Consider the following 18,475-nt stretch of genomic DNA (forward strand, 5'->3'; position numbering starts at 1 on the left):
CTCCTCGCCCGGGGCCCCACCCACAGGGCCAGATGTGTGCGTGGAGAAACTCGCCGAGCCCCGCCTGAACACCAACACGCAGGCGCAAGGGCGCGTGCCCTTCGCTGCCGGCTCTGATTGGCTGCCATGGGTAAGGGCGCCGCCCAATGGGAGGTGTGGATAGTGAGGGGTCCCACACGCCTGGAGCCGAGGGTCTGTGTCAAGAGCGGCAGGGGCTACTGGAGACAAGAGAGATGGGTGAGGGCGCCGCGGGGTGGGCGGGGAAGAGAACGCTGGGCATATGGAGAGGGCAGTGGGAGAATGAAGGGGACACCAGGGGCCGAAGAGTCTTGGGGCCTGCGCTGGGGCGGGAGCAGAACTGGGTGGAAGGAGAGCGCTCCTTCCTGTGTTCCCTGGAGGCGTTGGTGGAGCTCTTGCAGGGTGCAGGACCCTACCCTTGAGGGAGCTCTCACGCCCACCCGCCCCACAGGAAGTTAGTCGGCCTAGGAGGTGAGTCCGGTAGGAGAAGAAGGTTGTGTAACAGCAAAGTTGAACTTTCAGGCCCCTCTGGTGGGTTCTTTCTTGGAAGGATTTATGGATCTACTATTCGGAAAGCCCCCATTCCTCCACCCAGTAGTTTACAATCCAAGATTAGGAAAGAGGAATGTAGTCATGGAAAGGGCAAATTTCAGGTTCCCTGGGCCACCTTCTAAAGAGAGATTTATTGGATGCCTATTTTTTGCGAGCTTTGTAACAGGCTCTGGGCCTAGCTTCAGGGGAGTACTCTGTTCTAAGTGGGGTTGTAAACAAGGAAAAATGGAACTCTGCGCTCCCTGGTTGACTATTTCCAGGAAGATCCTTTATGAAACGGTGTTGTTACAGGACCCTGGCAACTCAAATATTTGGAATGTGGAATAGGTAGATATGGAAGGCTTAGCTCTTGGGCATTTACTGAATCATTTATTCAGGGAGCATTTGTTGAACACCAACTGAATAGCCCTGTGTTGGGCTATAATTATGGGAATTCATAGTAGAAATGAGAGTGAGTCTCCTAGAAGTGAAATATGCGTGGAGATGGTTACACTTCCAGGACCTCACTTCTCTTGGGGAGGCTAATTGACACACTAAATATCTACTGTGTGCCTACTGTTTGCTGGACATTGTTCTTAGCACTGTAAATACCTCAGTGATGAACAGGCTAAAATCCCTGCCTTCTGGGAGCTTACTGTGAGCAACTTTTAATGTGGGGTCTATAAGCCAAACTCCACCTGCCCACTAGCATGAATTAATGAGGTGAAGAAGAGATTTTAAAAGTGGAGATTGTATTCAGGAGATTAGCTCCTAGGCCTGGGAGGAGGGGGTTATTAGATGAATGGTCTATGAGTTCTTGTTGTGTAAAGGGACCTGGAGAAATAAAGATAGGACACATAGAGGCAAATTTGAAAGTTAAAATCTCTCTGTCTCTGGTCAGTGGCTTTGTTGGTGACTTCTGTCCCTCACCCGCAGTGAATCAGACCTACATTGCCTGCAAGCTCTCTATCCTGTGAGGAACTCACAGATACTATCCCAAGTTCTTATTTGTTTTGAGATGCAGCACAGGATACCAAGGGAATCCAGAGTAGACAAGAGTGGCCACCATCCTGAGGATGTAGAGATGTCAGTGGAGACTTTACAAAGGAGTTGTGGAGTAGGAATTTGCTAGACAAGAGAATGAGAGAACTTTCTTGGCAGAAGGAATAGCAGCCTCAAAAACTTAAAAGAGTCCAGAATCAACTTTCTAGCAAACTTAAAGTAACCGTTCTAGCAAACCTTTATCAAGTACCAGGGACTTTGTGGTCAGTACTACTTTTAGCCCCATTTTATAGGTAAAGAAGATATCAGAGGAAGTAAGTAGTGGAGCTCAGATTCAAGCCAAGTTCCTGGGCCCATGCTCTTATACACTGCTGTATCTTGCTGTGCATATGTAAGAGGAGGAGGAAAGGTATTGCACAAAGAGGAAACTGCATAAGCAAAGACTGAAAAACCAGAGAAGATATGGTGTATTCTAAGCAAGGGTGTCACTAGGCCTCTGGAAAAGGAGGGCAACATCAGAAGCCAAACTGAGTGCTGTCTTTCTCCTGCAGATGCTGGGCTACTTTGGACTGCAGTAAGCTTCAGAGTCATAGAATCACCAAAGACTGAGGCATAAACACTGGATTGAGACTTGATTAATAGAGGCTGGTGAGTAATGGGATGAGCAAGGGAATTCCTGAGACATCTCCCCTCCCCTCAATTCCAACCTGTCACTGGCTCCTGCCCCTCTTTCTCCAGGCACTGTCTTTTCCACAATGGCAGAGGTGGTGGCTGAGGTCGCTGAAATGCCAACACAGTCATCAGGGACAGTGGAGATATCATCATCCATGTCAGAGGAGATGGCTGAGATGGCAACAGAAGTGAATGAAATGACATCTGGAGAGGCCCTTGCCTCATCCCTCTTCTTTCAGCACCACCAGTTCATGTGCTCTGAGTGTGGCAGCCTCTATAACACACTGGAGGAAGTCCTCTCACACCAGGAGCAACATGTGCCCAGTGTGTCAGAAGAGGAGGCACTGACCACACAGGACACCAGCCTGGAGTCAGGTTTGATGCCAGGCTCTGAGGAGGGGCCTTTCCAGTGTGGTGAATGCAACCAGCTCATCCTTTCCCCCAGAGAGCTCCTAGCCCACCAGGATGCCCATCTCCGGGAATCTGCAAGCCAGATCCAATACCAGTGTGGGGACTGCCAGGAACTCTTCCCCTCACCTGAACTGTGGGTGGCTCATCGCAAGGCCCAGCACCTTCCTGCTACAGCAGTTGAGCCTCTAGTGCCATCTCCTTTACATGCCCCAACACCACTTCCTCCACCCCCACTGCCACCTGAAGTCAAGATGGAGCCCTATGAGTGTCCTGAGTGTTCTACCCTCTGTGCCACTCCTGAGGAGTTCTTGGAGCATCAGGGTACTCACTTTGACTCCCTGGAGAAAGAAGAACGCAATGGCTTAGAGGAAGAGGAGGAAGAGGAGGAGGAGGAGGAGGAGGATGAAGAGACAGAGAATGAGGAGGAGGCAGCTACAGAGGTTGCTGATGATACTATGGGAGGTGAGAAGACCACAGTTGGCCAAGCCCAGGGCTGTGGAGATTGCCCCCAACACTGTATCTCAGGGGCACGCCGGCAACAACGGCGAGCATCTCGTGATCCAGCATCAGCCACCTACCCCTTCCACTGCAGCCAGTGTCAGCGGAGCTTCAGCTCAGCAAACCGGCTACTGGCTCACGGGCGGGCCCATGTGGGTGGTACACACGAGTGTACAACCTGCTCCAAGGTCTTCAAGAAAGCAGCTTCACTTGAGCAGCATCTGCGGCTGCATCGTGGTGAAGCCCGCTACCTCTGTGTGGACTGTGGCCGCGGCTTTGGCACAGAGCTCACTTTGGTGGCCCACCGGCGGGCCCACACTGCCAATCCATTGCATCGCTGTCGCTGTGGCAAGACGTTCAGCAACATGACTAAGTTCCTGTACCACCGGCGCACTCATGCTGGGAAAAGCGGAGCCCCCACCACTGCAGCAGCAGCCTCCCCAGCTCCAGCTGAGCCCACACCTCCACCCCCACCCCCACCCCCTGCCCCAGCCCCACCTGCCCAGCTGCCCTGCCCACAGTGCTCCAAATCTTTTGCCTCAGCCTCCCGGCTCTCCCGGCACCGGCGGGCAGTACATGGGCCTCCTGAAAGGCGGCACCGCTGTGGGGTTTGTGGCAAGGGCTTTAAGAAGCTGGTCCACGTGCGCAATCACTTGAGGACGCACACAGGTGAGAGGCCCTTCCAGTGCCACTCGTGTGGCAAAACATTTGCTTCTTTGGCCAACCTTAGCCGCCATCAGCTAACCCATACCGGTGTGCGTCCCTACCAGTGCCTGGACTGTGGCAAACGCTTTACACAGAGCTCCAATCTACAGCAGCACCGGCGGCTGCACCTGAGGCCAGTTGCCTTCGCTCGTGCCCCCCGTCTCCCCATCACTGGTCTGTACAATAAGAGCCCCTACTACTGTGGAACATGCGGCCGCTGGTTCCGTGCAATGGCAGGCCTGCGGCTGCATCAGCGAGTCCATGCCCGAGCCCGTTCTTTGTCACTTCAGCCTCCCAGATCACCATCTCCCACCCTCCCCCCAGCCCCTGAGCCTCAGCAAACTATCATGTGCACAGAGCTTGGGGAGACCATTGCTATCATTGAGACATCCCAGCCACTGGCACTTGAGGACACGCTGCAGCTGTGCCAAGCTGCACTGGGGGCCAGTGAAGCAAGTGGGCTATTACAGTTGGACACAGCCTTTGTGTGAAACAGCCAGAATGCAGCAATAAAGGGGTTTGCTTGCAACAATGAGCATGGGTATCTCTGGGGAGAAGAGAACCACCCCTCTGACAAGCCAGTCTGGCACCCAGCCATGTTCTAGGATCCATCCTGGCCTCTTCTACCCACCAACTCCTCAGAACAATCCTGCCAGGTTTCTTTCCTCTACCTGAGGGGAAGCAGAAGCTCTAAGATGTGATGTGATCTGTCCCAGGTCACCCTGCTATGTTGCAAAATGCGGTTTGCCAAGGTTCTTTGCACTGCATCATGCTGGTGCCCAGCAACATCAGGTAACTTTTACTGAGCACCAACTGTGTGCCAGGTCTGTACTGGGCACTCGTATACTCTCTTCCAATTCTGTGCTTGTTCCCCCAGCCCTAGCCTTCCCTGGACTTTTGGCACCCAGGTCTTGGCTCTGCCTGGTGGAAGATGCTTGACTTCTCTGGGCTTTCTTCGTCTCAATTTTGACAGTGTGGAAAGGAATCTGTAGGTACCTGGGAACTCAGCTCAGATTGAGTAATGCAGGGGACCCAGCAATGAGTCAGACTTAGGCTCTCCCCTCTGGAGGCATGCTTGGTCTGCTAGGAGGAACATTAGTACAGACAGTTTGGTCTCTAAGTGTGTCTCATTGGTTCATTCAGCCTATCTTCTAAGGCCTACCTCCCATGGCTCCTCCTAGGCAGTGCTGAGGGCCAGAGACAACTTCAGACCTAAGAATTCCCTGGGGTGTGATGGAACATCGGGAGGTGCAGGGACAGTAGTATCCTAGAGTAGAGAACCTCCACGTGAGTAGATCAAAAGTGAGAGACTTCTAGAGGAAGTGGTCCCTGAAGAAAAATTAGGAGTCTCTCTGTCAATAGAAGAGGAACAGGAACATTCCAGGCAGATGGCACTACAAGAGGAGGGTGAGTTCTTGGTATATTTGGAAACTGTCCAATTATTCACAACTATAGTAACTGAACAATTGACTGCCTGGCCATGGTAGATGCCACACTTAGCACTGTATGTGTACTATGACCCCTGTGGGCCTGAGAAGTGTCTCAACCCCATCCTTGTTAAACACATAAAGAAAACTGAGGACAGAGACTTGCCCATGGTCTCATATCTAGGGAGAAGTATTGTGAGACTAGAGCCCAGGCGGTTCCTTTAAGCAGTTTATGACCAGTATCATTTTGAGTGGTTGAGACATGAAACTCCTACAAGGCCAAGGCGTAGGGTCAGTGGATTCATTCTAATTGGAGGGAAAATAATCTAGTGACAGAGAACAGTTGGGATTTGAGACCTTCAAAGATCAAAAGTCTTGGGAGCAGCTGGGTGTGATGGTATACACCTGTAATCCCAGCGGCTTGGGAGGCTGAGACAGGAGGATACCAAGTTCAAAGCCAGCCTCAGCAACAGCAAGGCGCTAAGATCCTGTCTCTAAATAAAATACAAAATAGGGCTGGGGATGTGGCTCAGTGGTCAAGTACTCCTGAGTTCAATCCCTGGTACCCACCACCCCCCCCAAAAAAAAAAAAGTATTGGGAGCAGAAAAGAATCTCCACTGTTTTACAAAAACTGGAATAACAGTCCTTTGCTCCCTAAACAGATGGAGATGTTGTATGGCAGGTCGATAGGGCAGGCTCCCCCAGGCTTCTGTAGACCAAGGTGCTGGGAAGAAGGAAAATGCATCTGGGGCTCACAGTTGTCCCACAGGGATACCTAAGTAGGCCCTGGAAGTTGGGCTCAGTAGTTCAGGGTGGTATTTATGGTGGAGGAAAGGGTGTCAATAACAGGGTGTCAGGTCTTCCTGGGATCAGAGTGAGGTGAGTGGGAGGGTGGCAATAGTCTAGCAAGGAGAGGATGGGGCAGAGCTGGGCAGAGGCTATCAGGGAGGAGAGTGAGGGCCTCATGGCCAGCCACTGGGGACGAAGGGGTCCTCAGGAAGCTGAGTCCTCCCCTTTGATCATGTAATGGTCTGTGTACCCAATTTACAAACAGGATGGTATTGAGCACAGGTGATACAAAGTCTGTCCTGGGCAATATAAAGATGCAGGTGTACACAGCTTGGAGAGTCCAGAGCCCTCAGGAACCATCCTGGCACTCCTGGGACATGTCCAAACCTTTTCCTTTTGTTCACAAGTGGATTCCAGCAGAGGACCCCTTCCCCCTCTGGAGCCTCCTGCCCACACTCATCACTTGGCATGATGTGAAGGAGATAATATTTCCTTCTGCTCATGGCCCCCACCATCTGGCCGCAGCATATTTTTAAAGAGGAAAAGCCAAGCTCTCCACCCCAACCTTCCCAGGGTTGTCATTTTCCAATATCCCCAAGAGGTGGAACAGTTAGGTATACCCTGCTGAAAACATGGAAACAAAACCTTGGGCTTGGGTTCTGGCCCTGTCCATAATCATGCCACCAAGAATCTACAGGCAGGCTGTTTTGTCTTGAGTGACTCATCATCCAGTGTCCCTCCAGTCCCTAAAGCAGCAAGCAGCTTGGGCTGAAACTTATTTAATTCTTGACTTTGCCACTTGAGTTCTGTGGCCTTGACCTCTGAGAGGGATCCCCAGTTCTTGACTGGTCATTGGGGATGCTAATTCCTCCCTCCCTAGGCAAAAGCAGATGATTTGTGCTGAGTCAGGAGACAAGGCTCCTCCCAGGAGCATGTGCAGAGGGAAGCACTAAGGTGCAGGAAGATTGAGTACCTGAGCTAGGGCCTCAGGCCTCCTAATGATCCCCTGCCTTAGACACAGCATACTCCTGATCTCAAGTGGCTGTCCAAGTACCCCCCTCATCTTGGCAGAAACAGGTAGCCAGGCAGAAAGCAGGTTTTCATGCCAATAATTTATTGAACGGAGGTCTGTACACAGGCAAACCTTACTGTGGAAACTAAGACATCAGGAGCTCTCTCCACTCCCCTGGCCCTCCAGGGTGGGGAGAAGAGGGAGAAGGCCTTGGGAGCAGAGGACAGGAGGGGAGATACAGCTGTAGGAAGGGGCGGGGCCAAGTTGGATGGTGCGAATCGACGTTTTTCTTTAAGAAAAAAATTATAACAATCTATTTACACCCAGGGGCCAGGGAAGGGAAGAGGAGATGGGTTGGGCTGGTTCTATTTACAAGGGACACAGGAGGGGAGAGGGATTTGGAAGAGGTGGAGGCTTGGGGATAGGGGAGGGGGCCAAGGGGGTAGGAGGTCCTCATGCTCCCAACCCCCTGTCCTTCCTTCCTTCTCTTCCCTCCCCGCTACCAGTTAAAATCCTCTTAAAAAGCCCACCACAGGGGTGAGGCTGGTGAGGGAGGGACTAGAGGTGGGGATAGGGACTCATTTACCTCTGCCCTCTAGTCTAGATCCCCAGCCAGGGCAGGAGCTTGATGGGCTATGGCCCCCCTTCCCAGCCCCACTTGGAGCTCCCAGATGGACGTGGAAGGGTAGTTGGTGGGGCCCTCAGGAAGAGTTAGTGAGGGTAGGTGTGGCATCAGGCGCCTGCCAGTCTGGGCCGGTCTGAGTCTCAGTTAAAGCTGAAGGAAGGGGAAGGAAGGAGTTAGGCTTTGCCTTTGAGGACCACCCTCCCAAGAGTAGGAACTCAATGTAAGATGCTACATTAAAAGCTGTCACTTTAAGTCCACGGTTGCACACTCAAATACCAAAAGGCCAGCTGGATAAATGAGTGCCTCACACCAGAGAGCTAGGCTCCCCACAAGAAGGGGCAACTGGATGCAGCTATGAGGACAGGCAGGTCCATGACTGCTGCTTCTGGTTTTCTATTCCAGGGGAAAGAGGAAACCTGGATTTTAACCCAAAATTTCCCATTTTCAAACATGAATAATAACCGTTTGCTTGCTTAGACCAAATGCATTTCTTTGGTTCTCCAGTGAGGATTTAAACACAAATGCAGGTAACAGTTCTTTACATAGGGTTGATGACATGTTGTGAAATGCTCTTTCTATGCCATCAAAATGTCACTAACTTAAAAATACCTGCAGGACACTCAAGTACTGAGAGTATAGTCCTGTCCCACCCCCAGGCTCACAAGTGCTATTCAGCAGATAGCCTCCCAACTTACCTTGTGAGGATGGGGTGAGGGTAGTAGTGCCCGACGGGGACCTCAAGTGAGGAGGGATGAGAATGGCATTGAGAGACGGTTGGATGGAGAGTTCTAAAGACAGGAATTGACAAACCTAGTCAGGGAGGAGGCAAGGGCAGGACTTCTGGAAACGCAGTTAGGTTTATGACTGGGCACCAAACAAGGAAATCAGTTTGTGGACACTTTTAGCCACAAATTTCTTTAAACATAAAACTGGAAAAAGCTTCCAAAAGACAGATGGTGGAGTGCTACTGAGTCAACTATGGGTCTCTCTCAATTAGGGAGACATCTTCCCAAGCCCAAAGCCTGCCTCATACCCCCTTATAGAGCCCCATTCCTGTCTTCAACACAAAGTTCTTCTCCACATATCTGGCTGCCCCTCCAGCTCCACAGGTTCCCAAGCTGTGCCCTCACCACCAGGACTGAAGTTGAAGAGGGGGGGAAGCGGGCGATTGTTGGGGAGCTGGGTTCCGAGACATCGCAGTTCATCAAAGAAGCTGTGGGCGCAGGCCTCTAGTGGGGAGAGCCTCGAGGACGGCGTATACTCCAGCAGGCTTGAGCAGAGCGCGATGGCCTCGGGTGGTGTCCGAGATTTGAACACCTGAGGGTAGGGTCTTGGAGTCATGAGGGTGAGAGGTGCCCCAGGCACCGGAGAACCATGCACCTCGCAGATATAACCACTGCCTCCCACAGACCCAAACTTCCAAATATGAAAACTGAGGCACAACCATGAAGAGGAAGTCTGTTTTGAGTGGGCAACCAGCCCAGGTCCTGTGACTCCATGAGACCTGCTGTGAGCCTCAGTTTCCCTGCCATAAAAATGGGACTCTTGAATTTACCTGTGGGTCCTCAACTTTTAAAATACCATAAACTCTGAAATCTGATGAAAGTCATTGACTGACTCCCTGGATAACTTCAAATCCTCCCAACGATTCTGAATCGAGGTCCCCAGACCAGTTGGCCTCCAAGGAGACCCCCCCCCTTCAGCCATGCTACCAGAGTCCCTACCTTTGTCCAGGGGTGAGCTTTAATCTGGGGGAACTTGAACTCCGTGTAGTTGGGGTTCATCTCTCGGATTTGTTCCCGGGTTGGTGTTCCCAGTACCTGCAGGGAAAAGGAGAAAGCTGAGACAAGGGCCCCTTATCCTTACCCCCCACCCCCACCCCTCCCTGACCCTGCCCTCACCTTGATGATTTCCACCAGCTGGTCCACCCCACTGTCCCCAGGGAATATGGGCTGGCCGAGAAGGAGCTCAGCCAGTACGCAGCCGGCTGACCACACATCTGAAAGGGAATAGGGGAGATTCAAGGCTAGGCAGGCAGGGCCACCAAGGCCATCCCCTTGCAAACATGGCCATACTTCAAGGTATCAAAGAGCTCCATGTTCTTAGGTCAAAGAAGTGAAGTACCTGGCCCAAAGTCACACAACTTAGGAACATTTAATCCTGACCTTGACTCTCCAGGTCTACCCAATTTAGCTGCACTTTCCAGTCTAGGTATGCTTCTAGTCCTCATTTCCTTGGCTCAGTAACCACAAGGAGCCTTTTCTCTGCCTCTAGCCTAAGTCTATAAAAAGGTCTTAAATTTAAAAGGCTTAAACCCTGAACTACCTTTTTTACTGCCCATCTCTCTGTTCCTCGTGGGAAGGGCTGCAATATGGTCCTCTTACCCTTCCCTGGTCTGTACCTTGATCCTACCACCCCAATTCACATCTTAGGACCACATAGTCCCTCCTATATTTTGAAGTTCTTTCAAACCTCTTCATGCTCATTCCCTCATTTCAGCTTTCCTCTCATGCCTGGTAGGTGGCATTGCCATCCCCACCAACAGAGAAGGACACAGAGACCCTGGGAGCAGGCTGCACCCTAAAGGTGGCAAAGCCTTGCCTGCCAGTTTCCTCCAAGGTCACTGACAGCCCCTCCCCTCCAGCTGAGAACAGAGGGCTAACTGGGAAGTTCTAAAGCTGGGATGGACTCTGGAGTCGGGTCAGTTTTCAAATCCTAGCCTTGCCCAGTCCCAGCAATGCAACTGCAGGCAGGTGGCCTCACACCTCCCAGCCTTAGATTGCTTGTCAGGTATGGGGACTGATTGAGGACTAAGATTGAGGACTGGGTAAAAGAACAGAGGTTAAGCTTTTATCACCGAGTCTGGCAAACAGAACACAGAACTCAAAACTTACAAGACACATTCCCCAGCCACACCCTCCTGTAACTAACCGATGGACGAGGTATAATCAGTGGCTCCAAAGATGAGCTCCGGGGCCCGATAGTAGCGAGAACAGATGTAGGAAACATTGGGCTCCCCCCGGACCAACTGCTTTGCACTGTGGGAAGAGATGGACAAGAGTAAACAAAAGCTGAAGGATGAGGCCCCCTCTTACCCTTTGAGCCACCCAGCACACCAAGGTCAGGCCCACCTGCCAAAATCACAGAGCTTGAGGACAGCAGTGTCAGGGTCCACCAGCAGGTTCTGGGGCTTGATGTCACGGTGACACACACCCTGGGAGTGGATGTAGGCCAAGCTCCGGAAGAGCTGGTACATGTATACCTGGGGCAGACAGAAGACAGCTGAACTCCAGCCCAGCTCTTCGCCACATAGCACACCACTGGCCCACTGTCTCAGCAAGAAGAGCCCTTCCACACCATTCTCCCTGCTGGCCAATCAACAGCCTCAGGAAACTAATATTTGAAACCTCTGGTTTTCAAACTGTAGTGTGCAGCACAATCACATAAAAGACTTGTTAAAACAAACTTCTGGGCCATGCTCCTAGAATTTAGATTCTGTGACCTCAGGATGGGCATCTACAACAAGCCCTCTAGTGCTGATGCTGGCCCCTGGACCACACTCTGAGAACTACTGAGGTAATCGCACCCCTTAGCAGAAGCCTGATGAGTAAGACAGACACATCAGAAGGCCTTGTCATAAAGTAGGCTGGGGAGCTATACACTCAGCTTCCCCCTCACCAAAACCCATTGGTTCTCTAAGGGCTCAGCCTCCTCCATCCGACAGTCAAAACCACCCACGAGCCAACCCCCTCCAGCTCAATTTTCCTGCCTCTCTCTACCCACTGACTAGAACCTAAGTGCCAAGAGAACAGGGACCTTTAAGTTTCAATCACTCTCCTTTCCCCAGACCTAGGCCACTACCTGGTGTGTACTAACTGCTCAATTTCTTCACCACATGTAACCATTTTGAGTCCCCTCCTCTTTTATCCCAGAGATACCACAGATGCTACTGCTTCTCCCTGTACAGATCTCCTTCCAGAAGTCCTCCTTGACCCTTCTCAGTCCCAAACCATGTTGGGCTAGGCCATGCCCGTTTCCAGAATTCCCTGTGCTCCCTCTAGTATAGGAACAGCTGGTTTTACTGTTTCTAGACAGTGTCAGTCATCCCCACCAAATAGAGAGCTCTTCAAGGGCAAGGCCAGGGTCTCAGTCAGCTGTGCTTCTGGAGTTGCTCACTTCTGGGCCCAGTATTCAGACAGCATCAGCAAAACTTCACCCAACCAGAAAATTGCCCTCCCAAGTGAAGTCCAATAGCGGCAACCATGAGTACTACTGACACTGGCTCAACTAGGTATAGAGTGCTTAAAGCTAGTGGGAGAAGCAGCTGGGCCTGAGTGACCACTAGCAAAGGAATCTACCCACCTCACAATGTAGCAGCCTGATCTCCATATCAACCCTCATTCACTAGTTCATTAATTCATTCATTCATTCAGAGGATCCATAAACACTCAGAGTACAGTGCCACACATGCAAATAATCCCACAGAAGATGTAGACAGATGCATGCCTGCCTCTGTGGTAGACACTAGACTTCCTACAATCACAATCCTAAATCCTTTCTAGCTGCCCCTAGATCAGACTCCAAAGGCTTAGATTCTGACCTCAGTGGCTCCCTCTCTACATTCTTGGCCCCCACTAACCCCAATACTACTGGTGTTACTGGGCTACCAGTGTGTGTTACACCTGGTAGCCTCCTCAGCTCCCTGGTCAGGTTGCTTTCCTGATTCAGTCAGCCCTTGCCTTGGCCGACCCCTGTTTGGTGAACTCCAGCTGGGGGGATATAGGGACAGAGGTAGGGAACATGGGGACTCAAGAGACCAACATAAACTTGGAAGATGAGGGAATACAAAAAAAAAAAAAAAAAAACAGGAAGCTCCAGAGTCCCTGGTTTTGTGGGCCTAGGCCCCAGCAACCTGCAGTCTTCCTACCTTGACATAGATGATAGGGATGGTCAACTTGGCCTTGGTGAAATGGCGGGCCACCCGGTACACTGTCTCGGGCACATATTCCAGCACCAGATTTAGGTAAAGCTCATCTTTCTGTACAGAGCAAAGGAGATTTCGTGAGGCACTGTGAGGTTAAGAGTGAGGAAGGAAGAAGGCAAAGTGTATAGGAAACAGCAAGGGAAGGACTGGCCCTCATGAAAAAGGCAGGCAGGACAATAGAGTCAAAGTACAGCCACACACTCACCCCCAGCATCCCAAGGTCTCACCTTCTCCCCACTGGAGTAGAAAAAGTACCGCAGCCTCACAATATTGCAGTGGTCCAGCTTACGCATAATCTGCAGCTCTCGGTTCTTGGGGGCAAAGGGAGAGAATCTCAATACAACCAACCCCTGTCTCCCTTGCCTCATACCATCATCACCTAAGCTCTACTCCCACTCCTGCCAGCACAGCAGGAAGCTGCTCCCTGGGTCACATCAAGTTTCAAGGCCCCTTGGAAAGGGCATCCTTTAATTCCTTATCCCCAACCCCTTCCCCTCACACATAAGCTGAAAGTCTGTGGGTTAATCCCAGACTACTTAATTCAAGGCCAGTCTCAGCAATTTAGCAAGCCCCTAAGCAACTTAGTGAGACCCTATCTAAAAATAAAAGAGGGTTAGGGTGTAGCTCAGTGGTAAAGCACCCCTGGGTTCAATTCCCAGTACAAAAAAAAACGTCCTTAAGGGTCTAAAGATATAGCTCAATGGTAGAGTGCTTGCCTAGCAAGTAGAAGAATGCCCTGAGTTCCATCCTTAGCACACTAAATAAATAAATAAATAAATAAATAAATAAATAAATAAGTGTCTGTCAAACTCCTGCACTTATAAAAAGCTAGTTCTCAGTCTTCCCTGAAAAATTAGATGAGGTGGCCACATGGCAACACCACATATGGCAGAAGCAACTATAGATCAGTGGTCATCCAGTCACCCTGGTCCCCACACTTCCAAATGCTTCCCCTTGGAAGCACTGGGGATCTTGAATGCTAGCTTGGATCCTGAGGCCCAGAACCCAAACATCTAATCCTCATCTTCTGATCCATATCTCAACCTCTTCCCAAAAGGCCCAGTCACAGTACTTTCCCCAATTCTTTTATTTCTCTCTGGGGCCTCAGAGCTTCCTACACCTAGATCCCTCCCACTTATGGAACCCAATTCTAATTAAGTTATGTCTAACACCCTTGAGCTCCTCCTGCCAGAAAGTTCTCATTGCTGAGACGCAGGCCCTGATTGAGGCTCAGTTCTCTCCCATCCAGACTTAGCCTAGGCTAGTCATCCAAACAATTATCCCTCTACTTCCATTGCCTCCTAGTGTCCTGGGCCTCTGCTAGCTCCTGCATTCATGAAAAAGGGCATTCTTTCCTCAGGTGCCACAAAGTTCCACACCAAGACAAGTGGTTTAGTGAGCACAGCACTGCAAAACACCTGGGCAGAGGGCAACCTTCAGAACCACCAGGATCAGCTTGATAGTTTCCTTTCACCTCTGGGAAGAAGTATAATCAACTGGTTAAAGTGGAGGGCTTGAGAGTCTGATCAGATGCTACTCTTGACTCGGACACTTACAAGTTTCATTTCTGCTTACTTAGAATGGGAATAACAATACCCAGGTACAGTGGTGCATGCCTATAACCCCAGCTACTTGGAAAACTGAGGCAGGAGGCTAGCAAGTTTGAGGCCAGCCCCAGCAACTTAGCAAGACCCTATCTCAAAATAAAAAGGTCTAGGGCTGGGGTTGTGGTTCAATGTAGAGTGCTTGCCTAGCATGTGTGAGGCCCTGGGTTTGATTCTCAGCACCGCATATAAATAAATAAAATAAAGGTCCACTGACAACTAAAAAAATATTAAGAAAAATAATTTCTTAAAATAAAAAATAAAAAGGTCTAGCTGGGCATGGTCATGCACATCCGTAATCCCAGTGACCCAGGAGGCTGAGGCAGTGGGATTACAAATTCAAAGCCAGCCTCAGCAACTTCACAAGGCCCTAAGCAACTTAGAGATACTGTCTCAAAATTAAAAAAAAAAAAAAAAAAGGGCTGAGGATGTAGTTCAGTGGTTAAGTGCCACTGGGTTCAATCCCTGATGTCAAAAATAAATGAATGGGTTCTATCCCCAGTACTGCAAAAAAAAAAAAAGAAAAGAAAGAAAAGAATAATAGCATCTATCCTCAAAGAATCTTCTCAAGCACTTATACTAAACAAATGTCCAATAAATGTCATCTATCTGCTCTCCTGGAATCCATGTTTCCCATCTTCCACACAACTTGTTCCTTTCCTTCCCCTTCTTCTCTGGTCCATGCTCAAGTCCCCCTCAAAACTCCAGGCTCCAGCACTGTTGCTGGGTACTCTCACCAGTCATGCCCAGTCCCCAAACCACATCTCCATTCCCCCCAAGCTACCTTGAACCTCTTGTCCTGAAGAACCTTCTTTATGGCCACCAGTTCCCTTGTATCTGCCAGCCGTGCCTGGTACACAACCCCAAATGAGCCATTGCCAATCACTTTGATGTCTGTGTAAGCCACCTCTTGGGAGCGCTCTGGGCCTTGGCCTACAGTGGCTACCACTGTAGTCACCTTCCCGCTGTCACCTGGGGAACAAAGGGGACACACAATCCATAGACCTTTCCCCTCTTGTACCACTCAATCAGAAGAACTGTGGGAGGGAAGGAAATCTGCAAAAAGTTCACTGGGGCTTCTTTGTCACTTTTTATTCTCTGAGGAAAGGTAGCTGCTAGGATGCCCTCCCCCACCTGCCCACTGACCTTTCCCATTTTCCTTTCAAGGATCCCTAAATCCTGTCTCCTCCCTGTGAGAGGACAATGACACCTAAACCTCTTTGCTGTTCAAGGGTTGGCATCCTTTAATTTCTATTTCTAGGAAGCAGCAAATCATGGTATTGGGAGACACTAACATCCCCAGATGTTGAATCCAACTATTGTGAGCCCACTGTGCTCCAGCCCTCCTGTAATCATGACCTAACATCTTCCACTAAAGGGAGCAGAAACCCTAAAGTACTCTTACTTGGGGAAAACACTGTTTTCAGAGCCTGGAGGACAGTGAGCTTTAAATCCTCCCTGAAGGAGCTGGTTCTTGGTGACAAAAATGAATGTACTCTCCTGGCACTAGTGCAGGGCACTTTGGGGGATAGATATCCCTACCAAATACTTTGTAGTACAACAGGCACTGACCTGATCTCTTCATCTGTGTGATCCAGAGTAGAATCAAATGTGAGAATGGTGAACCTGATCTCTCTCTTTAGAGGGGCTAATCTGGCCTCAGGCCTCTGAAGGAAAGCTCTGCTTCCCAATTCCGGTTTTCTTAATGGCAACACAACTTGGTACCATTCCTAGGGGATAGTTACCCCTTTCCTATGAAAAATTGATGAACCAAATCCGTTTTGAGGGGCCAGTGGCACATTCTCTTGGAAGGAGATAACCCTACCTTGCTGTTTTTTTTCAGAACTAATGACATCATACCCCAGAATGATTACGGTTGTCATCTTAGATCCATATTTCATGGGGAGTTGTGACCCACCCTAATTCCATTTTTTTTTTTAAGAATACTAACAATAGATTTGGTCTAAAAGGTATGCTTATTCTCAATCTGTCCTTACTGCTAAGCAAAAGTAACAACTCTTAATTGCCACCATTGGCATAAAGCTCTATATATTTTCAGTGGATAATAATGTCAGGCCTTGTTGTAAACCTGGCCCTGTTCTTTGGGGACAAGTAACCACAAATCCCTAATTCTAAGAGATATTCAGTCTAAATCCCCATCCTCTGAAAGAGAAAATGCAGATCCCCTTTTTGTGGTGGTGGTGGTGGTGGTGTGCTGATGGTGATCTTATTCTTGTTTTCTTAGGGGACAAAATCCTAGATCCCCATTTGCAAGTGACTATGACCTCTGATCCTGTTCTCTAATGGATGGCAACGTCAGATCTGTTTTTAAGGCTCAAGGATCTTGTTACTGGAAGAATAAGAACTTGTGACCCCTGTTTCTCTGAGTGTTAGTAATTCTGATCCTAAACTGTAAGTGATGGCAACCCCTAAACCCCTTTCTCTGGGAGAGAGAGAATTCAAATCCCAGGTTGGAGAAGCACAGTGACCTCGAGCTCCTATGTGGACATGTGAAAGAACCCAACGATATTTACAGAGCTAGGGAAACAGATCACAATCCCACACGGGGTCCCCTAGTACTCACGGCCCAGCTTCACTCCGGGCGGCGGGAAGCTAGTGCCCGCGCCGGGGCCACCAGGGCCGCCGCTGCCTGTTCCGCCGCTGCCGCTGGGGCCACCCCCGGAGCTCGAGGCTCCCACGCCCCCACCCATGGCACCGACCGACGCCTTCCCACCGCCGGTGCCGCCTGGGCCAGAGGCCGAGCCCCCGGGGCCACCGCCACCGCCACCGCCTCCGCCGCCTGGCTCCGCGAACGAGCTGGTCCGCGCCCGGCCCGAGCCCCCAGGGCCTCCTCCCGAAGGCCCGCCGCCGCTCATGGCGCCGAGCGCAGGCCCAGGTCGCGGGGCTCGGGCTGCCCGGGCTGCCCCCGCCGCCGCCGCTGCCGCCGCCTCCCCGGGGCTCCGGCCTCTTCCAGGCCGCGCCGCTCGGGCTCCGGCTCCGGCCCAGCGCCCGCCGCGGGGCACGCCGGGAGATGAAGTCCGCCTGCCGACCGCGCCGCCGTCGCCGCCCTCGGCAGGCACAGAAGCCCGCGTGGCACGCCGGGAAATGGAGTCTGCAAAGGCCTCAGAGTACTCGGCGGGGGTGACGGGTCGCGCAGCACGTCGGGAAATAAAATCCTGGAAAATCTGTCAGTGGGCTGTGCCGAAGGCGGACCCTCTAGTTTTTAGGAAATAGAACCGCGCACTCGCTCCACTGCGGCAACAGGAAGCCTCGGGAGTACCTCAGAAATGTAGTCGCAGCCGCTTTGAGTTGTGCAGTCCTGAAGCACGCCGGGAAACGGAGTCCAGTCGTTCACTTAAGTCTTTTGGCTGCGTGTCTCGCGGAGCCAGGTGCCCTCTGGGAAATCGAGTCGGCGTCGGTAAACCTGAAGACCTCCGGCCGTAAGGCAAGCTGGGAAATGGAGTCGTCACCACGCCCTCACCGCATTGCAGGTGTAAAGCGAATTCCAAAGCACCACGGGAATTGGAGTTCCAGGTGGTCCTCAAATCCCAAGAGGATATCGCAGTTCCACAGATAGGCCAGAAGCAGGGTAGGCATCGCGCTCCCCATGCCAGGTACGCTGAGCCGCATTCCTTGCTGGGAAATGTAATCGGCGGTGAAATGTAGTCTAAGGTTTCAGGGCAGTTGTTAGAGCAAACCCCGGTGCCTTCTGGGTAATGGAGTTCAAGGCAGCCTCCCCATGAATGGAGGGGGCGTGATCGACCATGCGCCCGAAGCCTGCTGGGAACTGTCCACAGTGGATCCTCACTCTTTGTGAGGCTAGATTCAGAGGCTTGCTGGGAAGTGAAGTCCACTGGGTACCATCGGGATAGTGTGAGTAAAAGGTTAAGGACGGCAGATCTCTAGGGAGACCGGGAAGTGCCTTATGCTTTCTTCCTCGCCCCCAAGTACTAAGAATGAGTCCAAGTTGGTCAGTGACTGCTGGAAAAAGGTTCAAGCACCTCTTTAGATCCGCGTGCACACATATAAGGAAGGGGAAAACGCCCCCTCCCCATCCCCAGGAAGGGGTTGGGATACAAAGTTCTTTCTCCAGAGCACTTGTCTTCGGATACAGTCTAGCTTTTTTCTAGCAATGTGGAAGCGGAGCCGAGCATTAAAGAGACAGAACCTCTTGTCTTGAACCCCCATTCAGTTTT

At 51.0% G+C, this 18,475-nt stretch overlaps 2 protein-coding genes across 5 annotated transcripts; one reads left to right on the forward strand and one right to left on the reverse strand.

Moving 5' to 3' along the window:
- Positions 1-9: 9 nt before the first annotated feature.
- Positions 10-4,369, forward strand: Znf526 (zinc finger protein 526). 3 transcript variants are annotated; one of them, XM_040278845.2, is made up of 3 exons: positions 10-130; positions 2,103-2,199; positions 2,290-4,369. In XM_040278845.2, the coding sequence occupies exon 3, from the start codon at positions 2,307-2,309 to the stop codon at positions 4,326-4,328; it is 2,022 nt and encodes a 673-aa protein (XP_040134779.2). In that variant the 5' UTR covers positions 10-130; positions 2,103-2,199; positions 2,290-2,306; the 3' UTR covers positions 4,329-4,369. The 3 variants fall into 3 exon arrangements, with proteins under 3 accessions (XP_040134779.2, XP_005338218.2, XP_040134780.2); XM_005338161.5 differs by having other exon boundaries at positions 130-237; XM_040278846.2 differs by lacking the exon at positions 10-130 and adding an exon at positions 312-489.
- Positions 4,370-7,147: 2,778 nt separating this feature from the next.
- Positions 7,148-17,543, reverse strand: Gsk3a (glycogen synthase kinase 3 alpha). Of its 2 annotated transcripts, XR_013430756.1 has the most exons (12): positions 16,864-17,543; positions 15,064-15,251; positions 12,903-12,986; positions 12,619-12,729; positions 10,823-10,953; positions 10,623-10,729; positions 9,593-9,690; positions 9,416-9,511; positions 8,822-9,008; positions 8,387-8,479; positions 7,653-7,841; positions 7,148-7,355 (listed from the first exon to the last, which is right to left on the reverse strand). XR_013430756.1 is itself a non-coding variant. In XM_013364169.3 (11 exons), the coding sequence occupies exons 1-11, from the start codon at positions 17,153-17,155 to the stop codon at positions 7,768-7,770; spliced, it is 1,461 nt and encodes a 486-aa protein (XP_013219623.2). In that variant the 5' UTR covers positions 17,156-17,543; the 3' UTR covers positions 7,148-7,767. The 2 variants fall into 2 exon arrangements, 1 of the variants encoding a protein (XP_013219623.2); XM_013364169.3 differs by having other exon boundaries at positions 7,148-7,841.
- Positions 17,544-18,475: the final 932 nt, after the last annotated feature.

Source organism: Ictidomys tridecemlineatus, chromosome 15 (assembly GCF_052094955.1).
Source record: "Ictidomys tridecemlineatus isolate mIctTri1 chromosome 15, mIctTri1.hap1, whole genome shotgun sequence".
Lineage (NCBI taxonomy): Eukaryota > Metazoa > Chordata > Mammalia > Rodentia > Sciuridae > Ictidomys > Ictidomys tridecemlineatus.